This window comes from Pyxicephalus adspersus, chromosome 2, assembly GCF_032062135.1.
Source record: "Pyxicephalus adspersus chromosome 2, UCB_Pads_2.0, whole genome shotgun sequence".
NCBI classification, from domain to species: Eukaryota; Metazoa; Chordata; class Amphibia; order Anura; family Pyxicephalidae; genus Pyxicephalus; species Pyxicephalus adspersus.
In genome coordinates this window covers 126406437-126418758 of record NC_092859.1, presented here as the reverse complement: position 1 = coordinate 126418758, position 12322 = coordinate 126406437, and the positions used below count along the sequence as shown (strand labels likewise).

General features: G+C 36.6%; 1 protein-coding gene across 9 annotated transcripts in view; it reads left to right on the top strand.

The window, feature by feature from the left end:
• The window catches only part of TCF12 (transcription factor 12), a 115362-nt gene that overhangs the window by 83808 nt on the left and 19232 nt on the right, over positions 1-12322 (top strand). For 7 of the 9 annotated variants that reach the window (XM_072402332.1, XM_072402331.1, XM_072402330.1 and 4 more), the window contains exon 9: positions 10956-11061. In XM_072402332.1, the coding sequence (XP_072258433.1) occupies positions 10956-11061 (106 nt within the window). Of the gene's footprint in view, positions 1-1415; positions 1610-10955; positions 11062-12322 lie in introns of those variants that run through there. The other 2 variants (XM_072402337.1, XM_072402338.1) reach the window with 2 other exon arrangements.

Sequence of the window (12322 nt, the reverse complement as noted above, 5' to 3'; positions counted from 1 at the left end):
GCAGAACAATACACACATGTGAACCATGCTGTATTTGAATATAATGCTACAGGTACATTAAAATCTATGTTGTGGTGCCTTTACAGCCTATTTAAAATGAATAGACTTTCTTATCGCATTTCAAAAGGCGTTTTAATGCACCACAAAGTTCTGTGTGCTTTGTGGTACACGTCATGGAAGAACAAGTGTAGCTTGCATGCATTAAAGATGTGTTGTATCCTATTTGTTTTAACTGGGCTTTGTCATGCATTATGTTATTGTAATATGAACTGGCTCGTAAAATTAAAGTTAAAATTAAAGTTGGATTTAGCTGAGAACATACTTTCTGCTCATTTAAAAGAGCACACAAACCCCATCTCTTCAAACTACCCATCTTCTTCTGTTTCTAAAAACCGTCACTACTTCCCACCACTACATACCCCGCCCCCCCTCCTATTGTGTGTTATTTCCCCCGCCTCCTAAATTGTTAGCTCTTCGGGGCAGGGTCCTCTCCACCTCCTCCTACAGTCTGTACCTATGTGTCATGTGCAACCCCTATTTATTGTACAGCGCTGCATAATATGTTGGCGGCATATACCGGTAGATCCTGTTTAATATTGGTAAAGGGTGTAGGGTTTTCATTACAGCTTTTTAGCTGGCTCAGTTCATTTTGTATATTTCAGCTTTACATTGATAGATATTTCATTTAAAACCTAATCTGCATTTCTCTTTTCATTTCATTTTTGTGTATTTTGTTAATGTGCTATTAAAAAAAAAAAAACTTTTTTGTTTACTGAAAGAGTATTACTAATAATCCATAAATGTATAATACAGGCAGCGTTGGTAACCTTTGCTTGGTTTAATGTGTCTAGAACATAGTACTGATGTGTGATGTTGATACAGTTTTCCTATTGCTGCACATAGCTTACAAAGATCTGTGATTTGTCTGTGAAAGTCTATAGAGTGCTATAAAATATTAGGGAACGCAGCTACTCCGCATCTCACAAACTGCATTAAATATGTTGCTGAAGCTTATTTGTATTTTTCATATGAAATTAGGTTGTTTCCCAGTTTTGATATTTAGCTGGTGGCTCGGTCAGACCCTACCAGATGGTAATGTTGCAGTTCTAGAACATGCTATGTCCCAGCTGCCACAAGTGCTAGTTTAATTATAAAGAAAGAGATTAACAAGACAGTGATTTAGCCATCTTTTCCTCTCCTAATATTTGTGCTCCGTCTATAGTGTGCCTAGCCCTTGTACGAGTAAAAATAACTTCTGATGTTGTGAAACCGTGTATTCATTCTATTGAGAGCTTTCCTGGGGGCATTACCATTGCACAAATGTGGGTGTGAGCAACCTTGAAAGAGATTACTGTATGTGTTGCCCTCCCCTCTCTGTGTGGGATGGTTTAGCCCTGTTTTGCATAAGTTTTTTTCTGAGCAGATCCATGTGTCCCTGTGTAAGCTTAGTACTGCTGGAATTACTGTTACATCGGGTGGATGTATTCCTGGGATTGAAGAAGTGCACTTAACTGCTGCATAGAACATCTTTTGCATCAACATGTATTGTGCGTACCCTGTGCCCGGAGTGGGCAGCAATTCTTTGATGTACTATTACAATGGGAAAACGGTAAGACAGCTTAAAGGTGTTTTCATTTTATTCTTTATTGCTGAGCGTAGTTCTGAACTCTGAAGTCCTGGCTCATTTTGTTTCATATACAGACTTTATTATTTTTGCTTTGCAATATTTAATGCTTTGAAGAGAAGGAGGAGGGGTTGTGAGTGAATTTCATTTAACTAATGTTTTGTTCTGCTTGTAATGCTGTGACATTGTATTGGCTTTTCAATAAATTGTAATTAAATTTATCAACCTGGTTTTTTACAAACATGTATGGTTTATTTTTAAAAATTCCTATTTTTAATAGTTTATAAGGCAGGCAAAGCAATGGTGCTTTTGAATGAAGAAAAAATAGTATGTGGATGTCTGGGAATGATTAAGAAAACAGCTCTTTCTAGCCGGTAAGATTACTGTTTCCTGTTTAGACTTTGAGGTTCACCGGCAGGCTTGCAATGTTATTCCATCTGCTTCCAATCAAATCAGCATTATTACCATACAGGCAGCATTCAGATGAATGTCTTAAAAAGTATTGTACTTTTTTTTCTTCTTCTTCTGTACTATTCTCTGTGTGATTTTTTTTCCCTGTCTTTTCTGATCTCTTGCTTTTATGCATACTTTTGTTTTTTAGTAATTTAGTGCTGTGTTACAATATATTCTGTATTTCTGAGAATTTGTTGAGCTAAAGGGACTGTACACGGCCCAATCATTGGAAGTGGTGCTTTTGATTAGAAAGTTGTGATGATGTGGAAAGGATGGAGGCCGGTAACTATTGACTCAATAAGCCTCAAGTTTATTGGTATTGCAAACTGTGTAGGCAGAGTTTGCTTTCTTTTCTTTTGAGAAAAGGAAACCTGAGTATCAAAGCTGGTGATGCTGCTGAGATAGAGAAGATGGCTGCAGATCCCGGATCAAATGTACAGATGATTTGAGAATCAACATTAGATATTTGTCTCTCTGGACAACCTTTGTGGCTGAATATAAAGCTTTTGAGCCTATTGGGTATTCGTCCCACAACAATATTGTGTAAGCTTCAAGTAATTAAATAGAACTCTTCAATTTCATGTTATTTGAATGAGCTTACCCACATGAAAAAAAAAACTTTGTGACTCTAAAAGTGAACTAGTTGTGGAGATATTGTTCAAGAAATGTGACTAATTGAGAAGTTTAAAATATGCTCTTTTCTTTGTTCTAAAAAAAAAAAAAAAAAAAAAAAAAAAAAAAAAAATGGAAGGGTGGGGGCTGGTTGGCTTTGATCTCATTAAGCATTTCCAGGCTTCTAAAGGGGCTGGTACCAAATAAAGATTCCTGGCCTGGAAATTTGTAGCATGTGTCTGGCTTTGGTCAGGAGTAGCTTTTATGAGCATTTGCATCTGTAAACAAATGTTCGCTTTAGTCCTCATGGTAAAGTATATAGTTTGTAACTGTTAAACGTTAAATGTTTGTGCATTCAGGTGCAGAACTGATAACTTTGCTCATTTCAGGTTTATCATAAATATCTACAAAAAGATTTTGTAACAGATTGAATAAGTATATATGTAGAAAAGGAAAAAGATTTTGTTTTTATTTTTAATTGCAAAATAAACAAAGTGGTTACTGGCTAATTTTAACATGTTGTGGTCAGTAAATATTTGCTCATCCTAATTGTAAAGTACAATGCAGTCACTGTAGTGTTCTTGTTAATAAATAGAGGAATGAAGGAAACATAACAAAAATTGAATTTTTTTACCCCCTTCATTTTTAAACTGCTTGTTTAGGTTAGAAGTTGATGTGATGTATATGAGAAGTGCTGCAACAGACCGTCTATGGTGGTATAAAACTCGAAGTTTCACTCAAATCGTGAAAAAGTGTGTTCCTCTTACCCGACCTCAAGGAGGAATAAGCAAACATGACACCAGCTAGAGGCAGAAGAATGATTGTACTGTAAATATGTGTGTTAATCTGTGCATTCTGTCCTCTTTTAAATCCTGTAGGCGTTGTGGAATAGACATTTCCTAAGGATAACAACCCCCACATGCACTGCCCTATTTCCAATCCAGACACACAATACTCCAAGACTCTGAGAGAACAGGATTTTCTTTTTCTGTCTGGGCCACTAATCTGCAGGTCTATTATTAGCAATATTGATTTAATGTTTGGATCCTTACTTAATTCATTAACACTTGGATTAGATCGGACCATTTGCTGCAAATGAAATGTTTTTTTTTTTGAACATTGCAAAGTCTATTGGACACACTTCACATGTTAGTATCCTATAAATCCCCTTGTTTTCAGTCTAAGAGCACTAATCTACAAGTTTATTATTAGGTGTTCGTGATGTCAAATAATCCAATTTTAATACATTTTTCGATTTCAATTTTAATTTCATTTTTCAGTTTCAAGATTAGTATTTTTAATTGCATTGTTTTTGAATAAATTAAAAAATCAATAGGTTTTAAGGGTCTATTTTTGCACATGTAAATTATTTATCACCAGTTTAACAATTCATCTTTTGTTCTCACTACCTCAGTTCCTAACCCCCCTCACCCTCAGGGTCCTGTTTTGTTTATTCAACTACACACACAGTGTGCTCCCTACATTTACCTCATATTTAGTATACATGTCATCATTTCTATAGCTACCATATACCTCCCTACATTGGCATTAAATGAAAATAAATAATTGTGAGCAGGTAGGTTACTTACAGGACAGGTGATGTCCTTTTTGCAGTTAAATAAATTTACTTGCTTGTCTGCAACATTCTCTTTACCCGATGCGGAATATCCCTGCATATGCTTGGCTGCCAGGAAATAAATGTTCTGCAGGAGAACTGGGTGAAAATAAAGAGGACCAATGTACAAGCAAGCGGGTTGGTTTCACTTATTGCGGAACAGACATTGCCAGTCTTCTCTGCAAGAAAGGACTCGCCTGCTTGCAATTTTTTCGTTTTCACTTTTGGGATGCCTCAAGACAGAGAATGTGCAGTGTGCCCTGTTACCTGTTACATACCCATTTCATACTCCTATAAATACTGTGATATGAACAAGTCTTGCAGAAACCTGAAGGATAAACAAAACTCCCAAAAGCAGTGTATACCCTGTATACACTTTTGTATTTAGGTACAAAAAAAGATGATTGTTGAGAAAATACTTTTGTCAGGACCTGATATGTCCTAATCAAATGCATGCATCGGGCCTACGCTACTACACGTAGTATGACACGTAGTTGAATTTTTTCAAGGGACAAAATTACTAGGTGAAGATGTTCAAAATGTCAGACTAGCCCCACAAATCAGAGTGACAATCATCTTTGTAAGCACTTGGCAATATGCTTCAAGTCAGACCACCACCTGCTCCATCTAGAACATGTCCGGCCACAACCATTTATTACAGATTCCACCTCTAGTCTGTACCAGAAGCACATGTGCAGTATGCATAATGGTTCATTCACTGCTTTGGTTCTCCTTTAATTACAGTTTAATTGTGTAATTAACAAAATCTGGGATAAAACAGTCAGTATTGTATCTAGAACAGGCATAGGGGGGCAAACTACGGCCCGCAGCCCAATAAGGTTGTTTCTCCGTCCCTTCGGGTGGTCCCTGGCTCTGGCCGATGCCATTCCGAGCAGGGTAAGGAGAAGGACCCCGCTGGGGGGGGGGCGCGCACCTGCCAGAGCCATGAAACATGTCCCCTGTTTGTATTCCGGCTCGTGGAGGTGGGCGGGCTGTGTTACTGCACACAACCCGCCCCCACTCACCCATCGCAGGCTCTGAGCTTGTGTTGGGAGAGTGGGCGGGCTGTGTTACTGCACACAACCTGCCCACTCTGAGCCATGTTCAGTGACGTCATGATGTCATAACCCCACCCACTCTCCCATCGGCCCTGCACCTCTGGCAAATTTTTTATTAGAATGTGGCCCCTGACTGAAAAAGTTTACCCACCCCTGATCTAGAATGTCCCTTGTCTCTGTCATCTCCATGACAGGTTAACCCCACTGCTCCCTCTCATTACCTGATGAGGTCACCTTGGCATGCAGAGAGCAACAAAAGCAATCTGTGCAATCTGATATTAGAGAGGAGCAGTTACCACCTTTATAACTGACCCATTGTAGCTTGTGCTGGTCCAGCTGCAACAGATATAAGGACCTATTCTTGGCCTATTCCAGCATATGCCAGGAAGCAGTACCTTTGTGTGTAGGCCATACATGTGCAGCATACAGATGTTACAAGCACACACACAACTACATAGGAGTGTCAGGCACTGGGGCGCTTGGTTCTGTGGGACCCTAGAATTGTTAAAATCCTTGAAAAATCCTGTAACATTAGAATAGTTGTGTAGTATCCTCTGGGTTGTAGCTTAAAGGTAAATAAAATACCAAGTAAAATGTTTATTAGTGAGTTATTTTTTTTTTTTTTATTTCCAGGAAGATACTCAACTGAAATATTTTGGAAATGTTTTGGCAATGAGATAACGCTGACAGCTTAGGTGTGTGTCCCTGCATACTTCTTTGGATAGGAAGAAGAGATTGAAAGGCCTTGTAGTAACCAGAACAGCCTTGTGTCTTTTAGTCCCTAGGGAAGATTTTAGGGCGCCATTGTGCAAGGTGAGATCCTGCGACATTACCAGTGGTCTCATTAATACAAGTGTCAGATTCACTGAGCTCTTCAGTGCATAGCAAGGGCACACAACTACAGGCCTTTGTTTTCCTGGTATTTTGACCTTTCTGCACTTCATAATTTTAAACCATATTTTTTTTGGTGTATATGAGGACTTTTTGCACTGGTTCTTTCCATCTTCATAACACATTGACAAATGTTGTCCAGTTCACAAAGGTGAGCTGGGTAAGGCAAATGGTGGCGGGCTCTCTGCCAGGAAGGTCTCTAGGTGACTATAGTGATTATCTTGGCCACAAATTAGCAGTGAAGAATGTCCCATCATGGAGGAAGAAGCTGAGATCAGCAGGGGCCAGTCTAACTGTTCACAGATGATTCTTTGTCGGGTAGTGGTAAAATAGTAATGTTTATTATTAGGCAATTTACCTGTTCAGGACAAAAATGGATTCATTTATTGTAAAAAATAACACCATAATGAAAACACCTTCTGCGAGGTTTGTACACAGTGTGTATGTCATCCTAACTTCATTGCAGTACTGTTTGTTCTTCTATTATATGGGCTGCCATTTTCAGATTGTTGAGCTAATGTCATTTGGAAGCAATATGGTTTGCAACTGCAGACTTTTGTCTAGCACCTCCAAAATTAGTTCATCAGTTGGTGTCACCAGTTCTAGCTTTGGAGGATCATTGAGTCCTTCAATGGCTGTGAACAGATAACATACAGATTTTAGTGATGTTGCCAAACAACCGGTTAAATAGCGTTTTCAGCCATTGTATTAGCAGGTTTTCTTATTTGATAATTGAAACGCAGTATACATGTTCGTTTCCTTTATCTGTAGGGATCCATTCTATAATATGTGGTGCTATCTTTTCCCGTATTTGCCCAGTAGAGAGAGCTTTTGCTGTTTATGGAAGAATTGTTCATACAAAACTGTATCACTGGCGAATTAACTACAGTTCTGGAAAACTGTCTTCAACACAGACCTCAGACAGGGATTTTTTTCCAATATTTGAGCATCACTGTTGGTCTTCAGGAAGTGACTGATTTACTTTTGGCAGGTAACCAACTTTTGAAGCAAGTTTCTGTTGGCATTAAACCTTTTTGTATTTTTATGTATTTGCCTGCTTTTATCTTTGATTGTACCTCTTTAGACAGATGTATTAGAATAGTTCAGTGTATATGACATTTTAAAGGTCTTGTGGCAGTGTTCACTTTAGCTTCATCTAAATTGCTTAAAATCTGCTCTATAGTAGTAACCCTTGGTACACCAGTCTTCCATTTTGCGTTTTTAAGTTGATGAGCTTTATTTACTGTCCACCACACGTTTTATGTTAAGTATGTTAGAGTTAAAAAAAAAAAAAAATGTATTTAGCAGATTACTTCTTGGAGGCCTAAAGTGCATTAGGTTTGCCTCAGGTGATGTAAATCTCTGGTTAGTCACAGCTGGTATGTCCTTTCTCCCCGTGTATGTTCTCAAAAGCATATTTTGCATGAGTGAAGTTACTGTTTTTGAGATGATCATTGTATGTTTTAGTAAACAAAGTTTCAGCTATGTATTTGGCTTGTAGAGATTACATAGTTGTATCTATGGGTTGCTTTGTAACGCATTTAGTGATGATAAGTTTCGATTACCCTTTCCAAGCTTCATCTCCACAGCAAATAAATGTCTCCCTAGAATGTTCCTCTTGTTGCCTGATCTGTGGTATCAAGACACTGAATGTCCACACACCCTCTGACCTTGCAGGAGCGGCTAGCTGAATAAAAATGACAGTCTATGGAAGAGTTAACTGCGCCATTACATGATGAGTATATTACCTGCATATATATATATAGGTTGAACATCTGGATTGTTTTCATGAAATCCCAACAATTTCAGAATTATTTGGAATAAAAATTACTTATGACCTTGGTGCGTAGAAGCCTCCTTTGTTATTTATCACCCCCCCCCAGAGATCCTGTTTTTACTTTTTCCTTCAGTTTCATTCATCTATCATGTTTCCTTTCTCCACCTGCCAGGGAACATACTATTGACCAGGATAATTTTAAGTTCTTGCTTTTCTGCCGCCTTAACTTGGATGATTGTACACAATGCAAGTGCTTATTTTATTTTGTCTTACCAATGTTTTATTTTTCTTGTGTGTAATGTTTAGATAGGGTGTTGGTCTCTGTTTTTGAAAAAACTGTTTACATTTTAGTTTACATCATCACCCAAGTAGAAAAATTTACCAATTTGGGTGTATGTGTAAATTAAATAACTATTGTGATAAAACTGTAACTAAAATGTAGTGCTGCAAGGAATACATATATAAAATCGTTCCAAGAATTTTTTTCTTTCTTTAGACGTTTATGCACTTGTGGTTAAACCACATGTTATAAAATAACAGGGATTCCAGTTACCCTTGAGATAAGTCTGTTATCTAATCAAGGTATTTTACTGGGGTAAACAACTCTAACATAGTTAAAGCAAGCTATCCATTCTTAACATTCTATCTTGGAAACCAGTATATTTAATGCCCCATAAAAAGGTAATGACAGTAGGACCAGGCTGTTTCTCAAACCAGTCTTTAGAGTCCACTAATGCATCATGTTTGTTGGATCTCTTTAGGATCACAGATAAAGAGCATGTCTTAGAAACCCAGATTAATTACCACAGATGAGCAGGAGTCTGGATGTCTGGAAAACAAGACCTGTTTGTGGCCTCTAAAGAGTTTCTTTTCATCTCTATGTAGATATATAACACAATTTTGTAGCATATAGTATTAGTACTTTTTTTACCTGGTATAACCATCTTTTATTCCCTTGACAGCAGAGCTCAGACTGGGAGAACATTGGCTTCTTAAGTAGTGGCATGAGGATCAAATCAATTGTTTTTTAGTTCTCATTTGCTGAAAAGGACTTGCTGCCTGAAGTACAGAGCAATGATGTGAATTTATCACTTGTCTTCTTGTCCTTTCTTTGTCCAGTCAAAGGAAGGACAACATTAGTCAGTTTTTTTGTTTTTAGTTTCATACAGACACAAAAATAATCACTTGAAATAACAATGATCATTTCAAACAAGGGTTTTACAAATGATTACTCCAAAGGCTGTTATGTGCCTATTTAGCAGAAAGCACCAAATTGCAGGGGCAACAGTGATAAAATTAAAGGAATCCGTGGCATTTGGTTGTTTAGTGATCTGGCACAGAGAACCAAGAAACAGCATTGTGGGAACCTGTACTGATGCTAGATTTTTACCAGAGATGATCATGAAAAATCATTTCTTTCTTTGTACCGTCCATAACTGACATATGTTAGTAAATATCATCAAATTCTTGTATCATATGTATGGGTCCTATTTTCCATATAGAATTTTGGACTGCTAAAGGCTAGACAAAACGCACCTTCTGTTTTTCTGACAGTTTCCCAGCAAGGGTTATATACAGTATATATGTATATTTTATATATATATATATATATATATATATATATATATATATATATACTATCAGACTGCAATCACCTTATGCACTTTAGCACTAATGTGTCTGTTACATTGAAATAATTCATTTTTTATCTGTTGCAAGCAAGCATTTTATATTAATGTTCAAATAAAGAACAAAAACCTTTACAAAAGCCTTTTAATAGTTAGCAAAGTTATAACCAGAAGTTAGCTAGACACTAACAATTGTTGGATGAATTGATTGGCATTGGTTTTGTTAATGACAAATGCAGATATGGTTTTCATACCTGCATTTCCTGCAAGACAATTTTTTTGTCCTGGAATCATCATATTGAGTTCTGACCAATACAATCTCTGTACACTCATTTAACATGTGACAGTGTAAGGTTAGTGGGAAGCAGTTAGGTATCTGGAGCTTTGCTTTTTCCCCCTTTCTGTAATTCCTAAAATCCCCTGTGCGTTGCAGGTTGTACAGATGTAGGGAGCCCTATAACTTTTGCTTCTTCATTAAATTGCAAACTTCAGTATTTATTTACAGGTGATCAGATGACAGACATGTGGTTTTCATTTACTGGAATTGGAACTTCATTTTTATTTCTTCTCAGTTGGACCAAGTACATCTCCACATCTGGAGTCAATGAAACTTCTACTACCACATCACTTACATTTTCTGCTCTTTGCATTTTGATGTGAAATATCAGAGAAGGCAGAAGAAAAGTGTAAATGAAATATATAGAGAGAGAACATCTAGAAACAGATTTAGATTATTTGGTTGAATACATTTTTTATGCTTTACCTTTAATTTTTATATATAAATATGTTTTATATTAGGTTTGAATAATGTCATTCATGGGCTAAGTATTAGACTAATTTAGTGCTAAAACATACATGTATTATCTGCTCATTTGGTTATGAGTGTAGGTTGAAGAGGAGTCCACCCCCTCACTTGTTCAGTTACTGTTTGAAATGTACAGGTTGTCTACTTACATCTTAAAAAAAAAAATATTACCTTAGCAAAAATACTTACTTTATTTAACTTTCACCCACATGAATAGGGGATTCAATATTACCCAAAATGTATCTGATGTTGAGGTGTTTTTAGGTATTCTGGTCTAGTGCTGGTCTAAACCTGATTGGCTTTATGTTTTGTAGCATTTCAACACTTACATTTTGGTATGTAATATGTATGTATGTATATATGGGTATATATGACCATTTAAGTGATTTTAGTCTTTGTAATCTAAAATATTTGTCTGCCTAACATCTGCCTTGATTGTACTAAAAGCTTTTGTATATCTTCTTGTTGATAACTTTTTTCTTTCTTTTACAGGTCTATGCACCCTCTCCAGGTTCTGATGACTTCAACAGAGAGTCTCCAAGTTATCCATCTCCCAAACCACCCAGCAGTATGTTTGCTAGCACTTTCTTTCTTCAAGGTTAGTGATTTTTTGTTATTAGTGCTTTTATTATTATACACCATACACAAGTGCAATTGGCATAGTTTTTTTCCTTCCTTTGCCCTCTTTAATTTGGCATACTTTACATTTATGTGGTTCAAGAGTGTAATAGTTACCACTGTCACTTTATGTAAGTATGTAAGTAGAAGTAATGGGGTTTTGTTTTACATTTCAGGGAGTACATATTTGCAGAATTGCCATTTAAGTATTTTACAACTTTTTGAAACAGTAAAGTTTATAAAGGTTTGGGAAAAGTTCTGATCATGTAAATTTAGTGTTCAAAATTTCAATGCATCACTAGAGTGGGCTGCCTTTTGTTCTGTCTGTTCAGCATCTGACTCTTTTGCCGTAACGGCAGTGTATACCGAGCAGAATTATTTTGGCAGAACTCTATTACAATTATATGTGCAATAACCTAATGTGATCTCTCATGATGCATTTGTTAAACATGATTACCAAGCATTCTGAGGAGTGCAGAATGGTCTAGGTTTTTTAGTAATAAAATTTTTGAAATACTTGATGGCAATATATTCTTTATTCAGTATATTTAAATAACTAATCACAAAGAAGTCATTGAAAAACTCTGTATGATTTCCTTTTATGCTGATGATCAGGACAATCCATGTTGAAGGCTCCAGCAGTAGTCTGCCATCATGTGTCTATCCCATCCGCCCTGATACCTTTCTTCCATTACCTTTATATCTTGATGGAACCTCTCCCCTTGTTCCTCACTGAAATCACCAAGGTTTTCCGGGGTACTCCCACTTGTTTTTCTTGTAACCATTGAAACCTTTTACATTCACAGCACAAAAATAACAATCATTATGATAATTTTTGGGCTCTCAGCATACCACAGGTACAACAAATTTCAAACTCTTCAGTTTACCATTTTTCCACTGACGTAGACACTCTACACAAGATTTGCATATCATATGTGGAGCCCAATATTTATCTTGGTCCCCTAGTTTAATACCAAAATATGCAAGATATGCTTGTTTCATAAATTCTGTAATGTTTCATCTCTGTTTTTGCTGAGACTATTCCCCACAAATGTAGCAAAATACATTAGGGTCATTTAAACAACTTCTTCCTGAAGAACTTTTGTAAAAAAAGGAAAATGTATGAATAAAAAAAAAGGCAAATGAAAGTTTCATGAAAATACTACATTTGTTATATAAAATGCAAAACATTGGTGTAAAAAAAGATTGATGATAATATGCTATGTTAACATTTGTTGGTA